This window comes from Hemiscyllium ocellatum, chromosome 6, assembly GCF_020745735.1.
Source record: "Hemiscyllium ocellatum isolate sHemOce1 chromosome 6, sHemOce1.pat.X.cur, whole genome shotgun sequence".
Taxonomy (NCBI): Eukaryota; Metazoa; Chordata; class Chondrichthyes; order Orectolobiformes; family Hemiscylliidae; genus Hemiscyllium; species Hemiscyllium ocellatum.
Window position 1 is genome coordinate 121,917,198 of NC_083406.1, and position 16,839 is coordinate 121,934,036.

The 16,839-nt window shown below is 49.8% G+C and overlaps 1 protein-coding gene across 5 annotated transcripts in view; it reads right to left on the minus strand.

Moving 5' to 3' along the window:
* The window catches only part of LOC132816571 (arf-GAP with Rho-GAP domain, ANK repeat and PH domain-containing protein 1), a 165,886-nt gene that overhangs the window by 117,238 nt on the left and 31,809 nt on the right, over nt 1-16,839 (minus strand). For 3 of the 5 annotated variants that reach the window (XM_060826344.1, XM_060826346.1, XM_060826345.1), the window contains exon 2: nt 5,346-6,035. The exons of 1 other annotated variant lie outside the window; for it this stretch is intronic. In XM_060826344.1, the coding sequence (XP_060682327.1) occupies nt 5,346-5,965 (620 nt within the window). In that variant the 5' untranslated portion in view covers nt 5,966-6,035. Of the gene's footprint in view, nt 1-1,161; nt 1,244-5,345; nt 6,036-16,839 lie in introns of those variants that run through there. One more of the 5 variants, XM_060826347.1, reaches the window with a different exon arrangement.

Here is a 16,839-nt window from a genome sequence, read left to right on the forward strand (position 1 = left end):
ACAGAACAAACTACACCATCATACTCAGGGCCAAATAACGTGCATGAGAAATGCAAAGTACGCAAGGCGGCCAGTAATTCCTGACATGTCAGGGCAATGGGCACAGTTGTGGACAAATTACAGTATAATAAAAGAATGATAATTAAGAAAACATTGCGTGATTTGGAATTGCTGCTCGAACAAAGAGTTTCAGTGTCTTATAACAACAACAAAGCAGAACATCCCAAAACACTTCACAGAAGTGTTCAACAAAGAAAATCTATCTCTGGCTACATCAGGAGACGTTAGGGATAGGTGATCAACCACTCACTCAAACAGGGCGGTTTTAAAAGGGGGGGAGAGAGAGAGAGAGAGAGAGGCAGAGAGAGAATTCCAGAGCTTGGGGTGCAGGCAGAAGAGAATGGTGGTGCGGTTAAGAATTGGAAACATTCCCGAGGTCAGAACTGGAACTGTGGGAGTGTAGTAATAAAGGAGGCTACAAGGTCCCGGAGGGATTTGGAGACGAGGGTGAGATTTGGAAATTTCAAGGCGTTGCTGGGAGCGGGAGCTGGAGCAGATCAGTGGGTATGGGGGAGGGAGGGAGAGGGAGAGGGAGTGACCCAGGACTCTGGGCAAACTGGGACAACACTGTTACTGGGGTACAGTGATTAACGAGGGGCGGGGGGTAACCCCCAGGGAACTGGGGGCTGTCGAGTGTGGAAGTCACAACGAAACACATGAGGATTTCGGTCTGAGGCAAAAAGGCAAGAATTCCAAATTCCTGACTACAAAACAAGGGGACCTACCTCCCTCCCTCTCCCCTCCCCCTTCTCTCTCTCTCTCTCTCTCTCTCTCTCTCTCGGAACACCACAGTCAGGAGTTTAGCTGCTCTTTGTTTATCCATCAGCACTATTCTCCTGCCAGTGACACCTGCTTAAGGTGGGGAGGGTAGAAGTGGGGTGAGGTGAGGGTTAGAGCTAGAGAGAGAGAGAGAGAGAGAGAGAGAGAGAGAGAGAGACAGAGACACACACAAACCACACCGTGGTCTTTGTCTACACCTGATGAAAGGTGTATCTCACCTGCCCGGGGACCACCAATCACAGCGCTGCTGTCATTCCTCACCAGTCGCTGCCCTTTTCCTGGGGAATGGGAGGTTGGGGGGGTGGTTTAGGAAATACTTACGATCCCTATCCGACCCTATCACCAATGCAGCCTCTCCCCCAACACCCTGAAGCCTGGGGTGAGGCCGTTCCCCTGCAGGGCGATAGTAAAATGCAGCTGGGTCAGCTCAGATGCTGCCAGACAATGGGTGGGTGGAGTCCCAGCACCGACAGGTGAGCAACACGTCTTAAAAGGGGCACGTCAAAACAAATCACAGTCAGGCTGGGCCCACAGCAACAACAAGAACAACAACACCTCCACACTTAGAGTGCCCTCAGGGTGACCTGGCTGTTGATGGCGAGGCCACAAATTGGCCAAACATTCAGCGTTCCAACACGTACAGACAGCTATGGCACACAACAAGGCCATTTGGCCCGCCAAACCAGTTCTACTCCCCGTTAGCCGAGCTTCTGCCATTTCCCCAAATCCCTGCACGGGATTTCAACCAGTACTGAGGGAGTGCCGCACTGTCACAGGGTCAGTGCTGAGGGAGCGCCGCACTGTCACAGGGTCAGTGCTGAGGGAGCGCCGCACTGTCACAGGGTCAGTGCTGAGGGAGCGCCGCACTGTCCGAGGGTCAGTGCTGAGGGAGTGCCGCACTGTCACAGGGTCAGTGCTGAGGGAGTGCCGCACTGTCACAGGGTCAGTGCTGAGGGAGCGCCGCACTGTCACAGGGTCAGTGCTGAGGGAGCGCCGCACTGTCACAGGGTCAGTGCTGAGGGAGCGCCGCACTGTCACAGGGTCAGTGCTGAGGGAGCGCCGCACTGTCACAGGGTCAGTGCTGAGAGAGCGCCGCACTGTCAGAGGGTCGGTGCTGAGAGAGCGCCGCACTGTCAGAGGGTCGGTGGTGAGGGAGCGCCGCACTGTCGGAGGGTCGGTGCTGAGGGAGTGCCGCACTGTCGGAGGGTCAGTGCTGAGGGAGCGCCGCACTGTCGGAGGGTCAGTGCTGAGGGAGTGCCGCACTGTCAGAGGGTCAGTGCTGAGGGAGTGCCGCACTGTCAGAGGGTCAGTGCTGAGGGAGTGCCGCACTGTCAGAGGGTCAGTGCTGAGGGAGTGCCGCACTGTCAGAGGGTCAGTGCTGAGGGAGTGCCGCACTCAGAAATCTTTTTGAGCTCAGAGACCCTCAGGATTTCCCTGTCGCTATAAATTCTGGGAAAAAAAATGCCACCTAACCCCAAACAGCAGGGGGCAGCGTTGTGCACACCATAATGCACCTGAACCACTGGGCCCCAGTCCACTCACTGAGACCCAGCCCAATCACCCAGCTCTGACAGCACAGCAAGATTCCACTCCTTTGGGCAGCTCAGTGCTGGTCTCCAAACGAGTACCTCACTTTGTGCCATTTCTCCCCCCGACACTGTCGACTCTTCCCTTTCAGCGCCTCCCCTACACTCTCAGACAGTACAGCACAGGTACAGGCCCTTCGGCCCTCCAAGCCTGCACCAACACATTTTGCCCTGAAACTGTCTTCACTGACAGGGTCCGTGTCCCTCCATTCCCTTCCTGTTCCTGAATCTGTCCAGGGGCTATTGTGTCTGCTTCCACCCCCTCCTCCTCAGGCAGCACGTTCCAGGCCCTCCCCACCCTTGGTGTTGAATACATGCTTCTAACTGCCCACACCCCACACTCCAACCCCCATCCGCACCTTGAACCTGTGTCCCCTCATAATTGATCCCTCCACCCTGAGAAACAGCCTCACCCTTTCCGCACGATCATTGCCATTCACAATCTCATAAACTTTGAGCGGGTCAATCCTGCGTATACCAGTGAAATCAAACCCGGTATATCCAACCTTCTGTCATCACAAAATCCCCCCAAGACCAGGCAACATCCTGGGGAACCTCCTCTGTACCCTCCCCACATCCTTCCTGTAATGTGGTGACCAGAACTTCACACAGTATACTGTACATTCCAGACCCTAACCCTAACCCCTGAAAGGTCTATCCTCAGGTCACCTTTAGCCAATTATTCTCAACCTTTACTTGTTCCTGCTCCTCGTTAGGGCGCTCTTATGTGAAGTGCATTTGAAGCACTCATCTGCTTCAACCCCTCGCCTTCCCCTCCTCCCCACTCCAACGTCAGACAGAACCCCCAGACCAAAGTCAAAATCTCACTCTCTTCCCAGAAGGGGCTCACAGATCAATCAAAATCCCAGTTAAAGCCCAGAAAGAAGGCCATTCAGCCCAGTTCCCCACCTTGCGACCTTCCCCTTCATCACCACCATTATCATTGAGTCCCTACAGTGTGAAAACAGGCCATTTGGCCCAACAAGCCCACCCCAACCCTCCGAAGAGTAACTCATCCAAGGCCCATTCCCCTACTCCAATATCCTCATTAATCCCATACTCATGCACCTAACCTACACATCCCTGAATACTATGGGCAATTTCCCATAGCCAATTCACCCTAACCTGCACATCTTTGGACTGTGGGAGGAAGCTGGAGCACCCGGAGAAAACCCACCCAGACGCGGGGAGAATGTGCAAACTCCACACAGACAGTCGTCCGAGGCTGGAATCAAACCTGGGTCCCTGGTGCTGCGAGGCAGCAGTGCTAACCGCTGAGCCACCATCACTCCCTTTAGCCCTGGGCCCCCTCACTAACTGTTCCACTCGCTCCTCCTCCATCAACAGCGTCTAAAACATTTTCCAGCCCTTTCCAGTTTGAGAGAAGTGCCATCTGTGCTCACCTGGGCCTGGAGTCGTTGGAGTTTAGAAGAATGAGCTTATTGAAGCAGACAAGCTTTTTAAAGGGGCTTGACAGTAGGTGGGGAGAGGTTGTATCTCCACGTTGGAGAGTCTGGGACCAAAGGGGCATCAGCTCAGCATAAGGGGGTGACCCATCGTAGGCTGAGATGAGGAGAACTTTCCTCTCGATGAGAGGGGAGTGAATCTGTGGAGTTCTTTACCACAGACACTATCGAGGCTGGGTCACTGAGGATATTCAAGGCTGAGAGAGAGAGAGATTGTTCATCAGTCAGGGAATCACAGGTTATGGGGAAAAAACAGGAAAGGAGAAAGTGAGGACTGCAGATGCTGGAGATCAGAGCTGAAAATGTGTTGCTGGAAAAGCGCAGCAGGTCAGGAAGCATCCAAGGAACAGGAGATAAGCCCTTTCCTGGTGAAGGGCGTATGCCCGAAACGTCGAATTTCCTGTTCCTTGGATGCTGCCTGACCTGCTGCGCTTTTCCAGCAACACATTCTCAGCAAAAAACAGGCAAGTACAGTCAAGGATTATCAGACTGACCATGATCGCATAGAATAGTGGAGTGATCTCGATGGGCTGAATGGCCTATTTTTGTTCCTCCATCTTTCAGCTGAGGCCTATCAAGCATCTTATATAAGTTCAACATCACCTCCTTGGCACACAGAGCTTCGACTTTCGACACCACGGATACCATTAGCCAATCAGATTCATCCTGACGTTGGCAAAATCATCAATTTCCAATATCATTAAAGCAAACAAACAAATATCATATATTCCATGCACACAGGGAGGGAAGGGGGTGGAAGAGAGAGAGAGAAAGAGAGAGAGAGAAAGAGAGAGAGAGAGAGAAAGAAAGAGAGAGAGAAAGAGAGAGAGAGAAAGAGAAAGAGAAAGAGAGAGAGAGAAAGAGAGAGAGAGAAAGAAAGAGAGAGAAAGAGAGAGAGAGAAAGAAAGAGAGAGAGAGAGAAATAGAGCGCCAACACACACCAGTAATGAAGAAATTGAAAGAGAGAATGACTGAGAGCAAGAGAGATAGAGTGAGAGAGCGGGAGAGAAACAGAGAGCCCGAACGATAGAAGAGAGTAATAGAAAGAGGGAGTGATAGAGAAAGAATAACATGGAGAGAGAGAGAGAGTGTTAGAGAGAGAGAGAGAGAGAGAGCGATACAGAATGATAGAGAGAAAGATCAACAGAGAGAGAATGAGAGAGACCGCTAGAGAGAGGGACAGCTAGAGAGAGGGAGAGTGATAGAGGGGGAGAGCGATAGAGAGGGACAGCTAGAGAGTGAGAACAATAGAGAGATAGTGATAGTGGGAGAGATGAGAGAGACAGAGAATGACAGGGAGAGAGTTTGCAATAGCGAGACACAGTGAGAGAGATAGACAGGGGGTGAGGGAGGGCTCAGTGGGAGTGAGTGAAGGGAGGATGGAGTTTAAATGAATGAGTGTTAATGGAGTGCCTCGCGAGTGCTGCCCACTCACCCTCCTTGAGGGACTTACCTGGAGTCAAGGGCAGGGGCTGGATTGTGGAGCGGGGGCCGCGTGGGAAGCGGCAGCAGGAGTGGGTTGTTCAGTCCAGGCCGGGGCCCATCCAGTCGCGGCAGAAGCACAGCAAGATCCCGCCGAGGCGTCTCACTCAGCGGCACCTGGGGAGGGGGTGAGCTGGGGGGTTTCAGGGGGGTCTTGGGGGAGCTGCGTGGACGGGGCACAGGCACCACTCTCTCAGGGGGGCGGCCTGGAGTCTGTCTGGGAGGAATGGGGGGTAGGGCCTTGTCCAATGGGGGCTGAGAGGCTGGGACTGGTCGCCGATCACCAGGGTAGACATTCCTCTTCTTGGGGATTGGCTTCTGTGACTGCACCTCAGGGAGGTCAGGGGTCAGGGCCTCCTGGTATGGTGGGTCAGGGGTCAGAGTGCCCACGCGAGCCTTGTTCAGAGCAGTCAGAATCCTCTTGCGGTGACCAGGAAGGAAGATTCCAATTCGGAAGAGATCGTCATTGCTAAGACCCCAGCAGTCGGACACCTGCCAATACTGATTATCCATAAACTGGTCCGTGTACTGCTCCAGGTGGATAATGCGGAGCCAGTCCCCAATTTTCATCTCCCCTTCCTCAAACAACATGGCTCCCAAATGAGGCTCAGTCCATGGTCACTGCAGCCCAGGTCTTCACCATCGAGTCTCTCAGACAGTCCTGCAGTGAAGGAGACACCCAAACATAATGACCATCGCATTCCAACACACTGTGCCAGGCCATTCGGCCCACTGCACCCATTATGCTCGAAACGTCGAATTCTCTATTCCTGAGATGCTGCCTGGCCTGCTGTGCTTTGACCAGCAACACATTTGCACCCATAAAAGAGCTACCCAGTAATTCCCCCTTTCCTGCTCCTCCCACCGTAACCTTGCACATTTCTTCCCTGGAACCATCCGGCTCATTCCCCACTGCAAGGCACGATGGAGCCCCGCTTTCACTCTCCTCTTGGGGAAGGAGCTGGTGGCAAAGGGGGTCAAATCACAAACCCCAGATTCAAGAGATCGAAGGACAATAGGTTCAAATCCAACCAGTGACCAAAAGTCAGTAAAAGCTGAAACAGACAGCTAACCTCACCATGACCACGTAATGATTGCCGATTGTCAGGAAAAACTCATCTAGTTCACTAATGCCCTTCAGGGAAGGAAATCTGCCTTCCTTACTCGGTCTGGCCTACATGTGACTCCAAACTCACAGCGATGGAGTCGAGTTCAAACTGGCCAGCACGGTGGCACAGTGGTTAGCACTGCTGCCTCACAGTCCCAGACACCCAGGTTCAATTACCGCCTCAGGCGACTGACTGTGTGGAGTCTGCACGTTCTCCCCGTGTCTGCGTGGGTTTCCTCCGGGTGCTCCGGTTTCCTCCCACAGTCCAAAGGTGTGCGGGTCAGGTGAATTGGCCATGCTAAATTGCCTGTAGTGTTAGGTAATGGGGTAAGTGTAGGGGTATGGGTGGGTTACGCTTCGGCGGGTCGGTGTGGACTTGTTGGGCCGAAGGGCCTGTTTCCACACTGTAATGTAATCTAATCTAATCTGGTCCTCCTGAAAGACCCAAGTTCAAAAAAGCTATAAAAGCTGGCTGAGCCGGAAACATCCAGGAACAAATCAGAAAAGCCTATGCCTTCCAAAAGTAGAGATTGCTGCAGAAGCTCAGCAGGTCTGGCAGCATCTGTGGAGAGAAAGCAGAGTTTATGTTTTGGATCCAGGGACCCCTCTTTAGAACATCCCATAAAACTCTGTTTAAAAAACATTTCTCCTCTCCCTCCCTGGATGTTATTTTTTGTGGGCGTCACTTGTTGTCCCTTGAACAATGATTGGCTTGGGCTATTTCAGGGAGCACCCCATTGCACTGGGTCTGGAGTCACTTGCAGGCCGTGCCTTGTGAGGATGGCAGATTCCCTCCCCGGAGGACATTTGGGAAGTAGATGGGTTTTTCCGACAATCAATGGCAGTTTCACGGGAACCATCACCACGACCAGCTACAAGGTGACACCAATATTGGAGGTGTAGTGGACAGCGAAGAGGGTTCCCTCAGATTACAACAGGATCTTGACCAGATGGGCCAATGGGCTGAGAAGTGGCAGATGGAGTTTAATTCAGATAAATGCAAGGTGCTGCATTTTGGAAAAGCAAATCTTAGCAGGACTTATACACTTAATGGTGAGGTCCTAGGGAGTGTTGCTGAACAAAGAGACCTTGGAGTGCAGGTTCATAGCTCCTTGAAAGTAGATTCACAGGTAGATAGGATAGTGAAGAAGGTGTTTGGTATGCTTTCCTTTATTGGTCACTGTATCGAGTATAGCAGACAGTGAGGCCTGCAGATGCTGGAGATCAGGGTTGAGAGTGTGTTGCTGGTAAAGTGCAGCAGGTCAGGCAGCATCCTGATAAAGGGCCCTGGTCCAAAACATCAATTCTCCTGCTCCTCAGATGCTGCCTGACCTGCTGTGCTTTTCCAGTAACACACTGCCAACTATTCAGTACAGGAGGTCATGTTGCGGCTGTACAGGACATTGGTTAGGCCACTGTTGGAATATTGCGTGCAATTCTGGTCTCCTTCCTATCAGAAAGATGTTGTGAAACTTGAAAGGGTTCAGAAAAGATTTACAAGGATGTTGCCAGGGTTGTTTCTGTACTGGACATCTCTATGACTCTATAATTTTGATCTCACCAGTAATAAACTGGTCCCTGGACAATACAAACAGGTCTAGCCCTCTCCCTGGGGGGGAAGGCAATGGAACAAATGTGCTTCACTGGAAGTGAGACAAACATTTGGGATGGAGCTGGAATGATGTGGGGGTGGTCAGGAAGGGCCCTGTGGAAGATCAATGCTGACTGAAACATGCTGGGACAGCAGAGGTCATGCTGGGCTGAATAGCCTGAGGGTGAGGGGAAAAAACACTGGGTGTTATCTCGCAACTATCTTTAGAAACAAGAGGAACTTGGGCTAACCACAAGTTATTTTTGTTCAAACCCATTAAACATCTAAACAGATATGTCAATCTGTGCACATGCCAGATGCTCAGTCAGTCAGCACCAGCCAGTGCAGCTCTCTCCCTCTCTGTCACAACTCTCCCTCCTCACACATGCACAGGCGCCACAGCAATGCAGTGTGGGACTGGGGTGGTGCTAAATCAATCGCTGAATCCCATCCAAAAAACCAACCACCCCCTGTCAGACACTGCACATCCCCATGGGAGGGTTAGGGAGGGAGAGAGAGAGAGAGATAGGGACAGAGAGAGTGTCAGAGGGAGAGTCAGAATGAGAGAGTGTCAGAGAGACAGAAAGAAAGTGTGTATGAGAGAGAGAGAGATAGAGACAGAGTCTGAGAAAGAGTCAATGAGAAAGAGAGTGTGTGTGTGTCACAGAGAGAGAGGACATGTCTGTGTGTGTGAGAGTGACAGAGGAAGAGAGACAGCGTGAGACAGCGTGAGAGAAAGGGTGCATGTGTATGAGAGTGTATGTGTGACAGAGAGTGTGTATGTGTGACAGAGAGCGTGTATGTGTGACAGAGAGCGTGTATGTGTGAGTTAGAGAGAGGATGTGTGAGATAGAGAGAGTGGGTGTGTGTGTGTGTGTGTGAGTGAGAAAAGAGCGTGTGTGTGTGTGTGTGTGTGTGTGTGTGTGTGAGAGAGAGAGTGAAAGAGAGGATGTGTTTGTGAGAGTGAGAGAGTGACATAGAGAGAGAGGATGTGTAAGAGAGAATATGTGTGTGTGTGTGAGAGAGGGGGTCAGAGGGTGTGTAAGAGAGCGTGTGTGTGAGTGATAGAGAGGTGTGTGAGAGAGAGAATGAGAGAGTGTGTGTGTGAAAGAGAGGGACAGTGTGTGAGAGAGAGAGAGAGAGAGAGAGACACAGTGTGTGTGAGAGAGACAGCGTGTGTGAGAGAGGGTGTGTGTGTGTGAGAGAGAGAGAGAGAACGTATGAGAGAGTGTGTGAGAGAGAGTGTAAAAGTATAAGTGAAAGTGAGAGACTGAGAGAGGGATAGAGACAGAGCAAGTGAGTGAGAGTGAAAAAGAGAGTGAAAGAGAGCTTGTGAGAGAGGAAGAAAAATAAGAGGAGAGGGAAGAAGAGAGTGAGAGAGAGTAAGTAGGTAGGTGTGAGAAGGAGAGAGAGGAGAGAGGGAGGTGGGGAGAGACACAGAGTGAGAGTGAGAGTGAGAGTGAGAGTGAGAGTGAGAGTGAGAGAGAGCTTGGTGTAAGAAGGATGTTGCTGTCCAAGGTTTTGGGAACCTGGAACAACTGTGCCAGGATATCCCAGAGTGGCTGTTGACTGGGCATAGATAGCACAATGTGGGTGGGGTTGGGAGGGGGAGAGACAACCACTTGGAGAGTGAGGCAGAAACTGGAGTGGAGCCACAGGGAGAACAGAAACACCAGAAGAGAAACCAGAGAGGTGTAGACACAGTAATTCGGGAGCCGGGTTTGTGGATGAGTCTTTCAATCAGGTCCCATCAAGATGACAGTCTGCTATTTCTCTAAATACTGTGTACTGTCGGACACAGGTTTAATCTTTCATGTGCACTGTTCAGTAAAAACCCAAGATGGAAGTCCATTTGACACCTTTCCTCAGCCAGTCCAACTCACAGGCTGAGGTTAGAAAACCACGGGACTAGAAAAAGGCACAGCTGATGTTCTTACCAAAACTAGTCAGAGTCTCAGACCGGCCTCTGCTTGCCCCATGGGCCTAGTAACATCATCAAAGCAGCTGATGCTCAAGAATACCTCAATATCAACCCTTCCGATTCCATGTATGAGGTGGCCTATCTGTACTGGACCTTCTGTCAATCATTGACTTTGCTACACAAGGCAGGACTCACGGGGCAAATATCCCAGATAGAAATCGAAAGATTTCTCAATGATAAACACATTGAAACTCTGCAGGAAACTGCTTTGAGATGGCAGGTCGACAGGGATTCTGTAGAATGGACCAGCAGCATTGAGGGGCTGAATAGCCACCTGCTGCGCCTATTTCCTTATGTTCCTCTGCAGCTGGATGAGTTAGAATCCCTACAATGTGGAAACAGGCCATTTGGCCCATCAAGTCCAAACCAACCTTACAAAGAGCAGCCCACATAGACTCACCCCTTTCCCACATTCCCCATGGCCAATCCACCCTAACCTGCACATCCCGGAACACTATGGGACAATTTAGCATGGCCAATCCACCCTAACCTGCACATCCCGGAACACTATGGGACAATTTAGCAAGGCCAATCCACCCTAACCTGCACATCCCGGAAGACTATGGGACAATTTAGCAAGGTAAAAACAATGACTCCAGATGCTGGAAACCAGATTCTGGATCAGTGGTGCTGGAAGAGCACAGCAGGTCAGGCAGCATCCAACGAGCAGCGAAATCGACGTTTCGGGCAAAAGCCCTTCATCAGGAATAAAGGCAGTGAGCCTGAAGCGTGGAGAGATAAGCTAGAGGAGGGTGGGGGTGGGGAGAGAGTAGCATAGAGTACAATGGGTGAGTGGGGGAGGGGATGAAGGTGATAGGTCAGGGAGGAGAGGGTGGAGTGGATAGGTGGAAAAGGAGCTAGGCAGGTAGGACAAGTCCGAACAAGTCATGGAGACAGTGCTGAGCTGGAAGTTAGGAATTAGGGTGAGGTGGGTGAAGGAGAAATGAGGAAGCTGTTAAAGTCCACATTGATGCCCTGGAGTTGAAGTGTTCCGAGGTGGAAGATGAGGCGTTCTTCCTCCAGGTGTCTGGTGGTGAGGGAGCGGCGGTGAAGGAGGCCCAGGACCTCCATGTCCTTGGCAGAGTGGGAGGGGGAGTTGAAATGTTAGGCCACGGGGTGGTGTGGTTGATTGGTGCGGGTATCCCGGAGATGTTCCCTAAAGCACTCTGTTAGGAGGTGCCCAGTAACTCCAATGTAGAGGAGACCGCATCGGGAGCAACGGATACAATAAATGATATTAGTGGATGTGCAGGTAAAACTTTGATGGATGTGGAAGGCTCCTTCAGGGCCTTGGATAGAGGTGGTGTGGGCATAGGTTTTGCAATTCCTGTGGTGGCAGGGGAAGGTGCCAGGATGGGAGGGTGGGTTGTAGGGGGGCATTTAGCATGGCCCATTCCACCCTGACCTGCACATCTTTGGGCTGGGAAAAAACTGGAACACCCGGAGCAAACCCACGCAGACACGGGGAGAATGTGCAAACTCCACACAGTCACCCAAGTGTGAAATCGAACCTGGGTCCCTAGCGCTGTGAGGCAGCAGTGCTAACCACTGAGGCACCGTGCCATTTTGGGTTAGAGAGGTTATGCTTCTGTAATAGTGACTGCGTAAATTATCCAGGTATTATATCTTGGTTGAATAACTTCTGATAATAAATCAACAGCAGCATTTATGAAGAAAACTAGTCGATGGAGGTTCTTATTTAAAACCTGATGAAAAGAAGATGTTTAACTGATCATCTTGGTAACTGGAAAACATGTTTATGTTATGCTGTAATCCATGGAGTATGGGCCTGTAGCAGCAGTGCATTTCTGTAGCCTCAGTCACAACACACTCCACACCCTCATCAATAAAGTCCCAAGGTCCCACCTATTTCACGTCAGCTCTGGTGAAGAGCCCTTCAGACTGGAAACTTTAGCTTGCTCTCTCTCTGTGGAAGGTGAAAACAAGGACTGCAGATGCCGGAAACCAGATTCTAGATTAGAGTGGTGCTGGAAAAGCACAGCAGGTCAGGCAGCATCCGAGGAGCAGGAGAATCGACATTTCGGACAGATTCCTGATGAAGGGCTTTTGCCCGAAACGTTGATTTTCCTGCTCCTCAGATGCTGCTCTCTCCATTGATACTGCCTGATCTCCAGCATTTCTCCACTTCACTATTCACACGTTCTGTTTTTCCCTTTCAATCTTATGTTCCTCTTCACCCAACAAATTTATTTTGTTTAGCCTGGTTCTCATTTGAAGAATCCATCTCAGATGCACTGGACCCTTAGGTTTTATCACACTCTTCATTTCCCTCATCTACCTCTCTGAGTGAGTCAGAGAGGAGCTCAGATTGAGGAGAGACAGAGAGGGGTGGGGAAATTGCCAGGTCAAATGGCCAATTGAGTGACTGAGGGACTGTGGGCCATTTACCCTGCAGCCCATGATAGTTTCACACCCACTTCCTGTGCGATTCAAGAGTTTCAGCACAAACTATGAATCGAGGCAGAGAGCAAGAGAGAGAAAGCAGCTGAGAGGGGAGATTATTTTTAAATATTCGGCGCGTTAAACTAGATGATGCAAGTGGTTTGCAAATGAAGTGACACATGAGGTTTTAAATTAGAAATTTGAATCCAAAATAAAACATGTGAAAGTACCCCGTTCAAACCACACCATTGCGAGTAAAAGAGTAGCACACTTATCACATTCATCGTACAGTGCCGAGGGAGTGCCGCACTGTCGGAGGGTCAGTGCCGAGGGAGTGCCGCACTGTCGGAGGGTCAGTGCCGAGGGAGTGCCGCACTGTCGGAGGGTCAGTGCCGAGGGAGTGCCGCACTGTCGGAGGGTCAGTGCCGAGGGAGTGCCGCACTGTCGGAGGGTCAGTGCCGAGGGAGTGCCGCACTGTCGGAGGGTCAGTGCCGAGGGAGTGCCGCACTGTCGGAGGGTCAGTGCCGAGGGAGTGCCGCACTGTCGGAGGGTCAGTGTCGAGGGAGTGCCGCACTGTCGGAGGGTCAGTGTCGAGGGAGTGCTGCACTGTCGGAGGGTCAGTGTCGAGGGAGTGCTGCACTGTGGGAGGGTCTAAAAGTAAGGAGAAAATAAATTTTGAGGGTAAACTTGCAAGCAATATCAAAATGGACAGCAAGAGCTTCTTTAAGCACGTAAAAAGGAAGAGAGATGCCAAACATAGACCCTGCAAAGAACGAGGCTGGTAAAAATGGCAGAAAAGTTGAATATATATTTTACATCAACCTTCAGAGTAGAAGACAGTAAAGCATCCTAAAATTATTAAATATTCAAGAGGCAAAAGGAGGAGAGGAAATAAACATTCCAATCATCAACAAAGAAAAATGTACCAGGGAAACAAATGAAACTAAAGACCAGAAACTATGTTCCCTGGATGCTTTGGGATGCTTCCATGGATATTCAAAGAAATAGCTCTGAAGATGGTGGATGGATTAAAGCAATTTTTAAGGAATCAAGGAAAAGTCCCAGAGGCTTGGAAAATGACCAGTGTAACACCTTTAATGTGAAGGAAAATGAGACAAGTACAGTTAGCTTCTCATCTGCTACTGGGAAAATGTTTGAGTCCATCATTAGGGATGTAATAGCAGAGCATGTAGATATACATAATGTGATCAGTCAGGATCAGTGAGGCTTCATGCCTGAGAAATTTACTAGAACTCTTTGACAAGATAAAAGTAGAGAGAGTGGGAACAGTGCATTTAATCTATGTGATGTTCCAGAAAGCAGTCAATAAGACACTGTACATACATCACTGATTAAGAGCCCATGTGTTGAAGTAGTATATTAGAAGGATAGAGGATTGGTGAACCAATATAAAACAGAGAGCTGGGTTAAGGGCAGCATTTTTAGGATGGCAATCTATAACTTGTTATGCGTGTCACAGGGATCAGTGCTGGGGCCACCATTATTTACAATATACATCAAGCTCTTGGATGATGGAGGGAAATGTACCAAGTTTGTGATAAATAGGTGGAAAGGTGAGAGTGGGCATGACAGAGTCTATCGAGGGATAGAGAAAGATTTAAGAAGTTGGCAAAAATCTGGCAGATGGAATATAATGTGGGGAGGTGTGATGTTCTGCAACCCGGCAGGAGGGTTAGAGAAACTAAACATTTATTCAATTGGAGAAAGATTACAGAAAGCAAGAGCAAAGAGTTCTCAGTCAGAGAAAACATAAGCACCCAAGGCAGGAGGGTAGAATCTGCTGAGACATTGCGAGAATCCAGGCAAAGTTTGAAGAAAATGAATTATTATTTTGTATCTGTTTTTGCAGTCTCTCATGAGTGTTGATGTGATGCAGAGAGATGGCACAGCTGATTAAGAAGCACAGCCTGGTTATCTGATTGCATACAAACTGGTCGGGTTTTCAAAAAACATAGATCATAATAATTCTTGCAGAACATGTCAACGATGAAGCTCTTGGGTCTCCATTATCGCAGGGAGCAAAGAAACATCTGGGGATGAATTGGAATTGGAAATGCAAACATCAGCCATGATTGTATCATAGTGTCATAGTGTCATAGCGTCATACAGATGTACAGCATGGAAACAGACCCTTCGGTCCAACTCGTTTATGCTGACCAGATATCCCAACCCAATCTAGTCCCACCTGCCAGCACCCGGCCCATATCCCTTCAAACCCTTCCTATTCATATACCCATCCAGATGCCTCTTAAATGTTGCAATTGTACCAGTCTCCACCACTTCCTCTGGCAGCTCATTCCATGCAAACACCACCCTCTGCATGAAAATGTTGCCCCTTAGGTCCCTCTTCTTATCTTTTCCCCTCTCACCCTAAACCTATGCCCTCTAGTTCTGGACCCCCTGACCCAGGGAAAGACTTTGCCTGTTTACCCTATCCATGCTCCTCATAATTTTGTAAACCTCTATGAGGTCACCCCTCAGCCTCCGACGCTCCAGGGAAAACAGCCCCAGCCTGTTCAGCCTCTCCCTGTAGCTCAGATCCTCCAACCCTGGCAACATCCTTGTAAATCTTTTCTGAACCCTTTCAAGTTTCACAACATCTTTCCGATAGGAAGGAGACCAGAACTTCACGCAATATTCCAACAGTGGCCTAACCAATGTCCTGTACAGCCGCAACATGACCTACCAACTCCTGTACTCAATACTCTGACCAATAAAGGAAAGCATACCAAACACCTTCTTCACTATCCTATCTACCTGCGACTCTTTCAAGGAGCTATGAACCTGCACTCCAAGGTCTCTTTGTTCAGCAACACTCCCTAGGACCTTACCATTAAGTGTATAATCCTGCTAAGATTTGCTTTGGGTCAATGGGCTGAATGGCCTCCAACCAATTTCTTTGTGCACACTAAGGTTATAACCAGATCATTTGGAATGACTTTGCAGTCTGCAAGTTTCTGCAATTATCAGCCTGTCTAATTCTCCTCATTGGTAAGGATTTGAAATTGATGCCTAGAATCATAGCATATTTCCCATCCTCTGGCCCTATCTCCGGAACCCACTAACTTCAGCTCTTTCCAATATATATCCAACTCTCATCTGAACCACCCTATGGAAGCTAACCCCACCACTCTCCCAGGCAGCACATTCCAAATCCAAACAACTCCCCTCATCTCACTCCCAGCTCTCTTAGAGTCATAGAGATGTATAGCATGGAAACAGGCCATTCGGTCTAACTCGTCCATGCTGACCTAATCTAGTCCCATTTGCCAGCACTTGGCCCATATCCCTCTAAACCCTTCTCGTTGATATACCCATCCAGGTGCCTTTTAAGTGTTGTAATTGTACCTACTTACACCACTTCCTCTTGCTGATAATCTGGAATTTGTCACCCCTAGATACTGACACATTAACGAGAGGAAACAGAATATCCTTCTTTACCCTGTCAAAATTGTTTATAATTTTAAACACCTCAATAAGGTCACCTCTTAATCTACTCTGCTCCAAGGGGAATAAGCCCACTCTCTCTAATCTTTCCCGGTGTCGGAAATCCTCCGTTCCCAGTATCATTCTAGCAAATCCCCTTTACCCTCTCCCTATCCTTCTGCAAATAAAGTGCCCAGATCTCATTTGGAACGCCTCATTCTGACACATATGGTTCAGGATTTTATGGTTTGTTTTGTTTTTAAGTGTTCGACTTCCTCATCACCACGGTGACTTGTAAGTGACTCTGTGCTGTACACGTGTAATCATCTCAACCTCTGCTCTTGATAACAGAATTGGCTTCACTCCTGAGTCTATGGGAGGGTGTGATACCTTCACCATGTCTCTCTAACATCAGGGCTGCCTGCGTTATTGCACTAGTCACCTCCTCAGAGCCCAGGGCCCAGACACTCACTCTCTTCCAACATTGAGAGTGCACACAGCCACAGAATTTTCAAAATGTCTTTCACAGGACGCGGATATCGCTGGCTGGGTTGGCATTTGTCGCCTATCCCTAGGTGCCCCTTGAGAAGGTGGGGGTGAGCTGCCTTCTTGAACCGCTGCAGTCCATGTGCTGTGGGTAGACCCACAATGCCCTGAGGGAGGGAATTTCAGGATTGTGACCAATGAAGTGGGTGGCTGGATTAGACCCACTGCCACCTCCCTGACTCAGAATGTGTCGGTGCCCACGTGGAATGGCAGGGAGAGGGCACCTCACTGACCTGATGCATCTCTGTCACAGATTACAGTCAGCAGCGCTCGGTAGGAATTTGAGTGACTCCCTGACCCACTACACTCTCACTGCCTGTACACAACGTCTCAATCAGTGACAACAGCTCATGGTCGTCTCGGACCCCAGGCTTAGGTGCCAGGGAGAC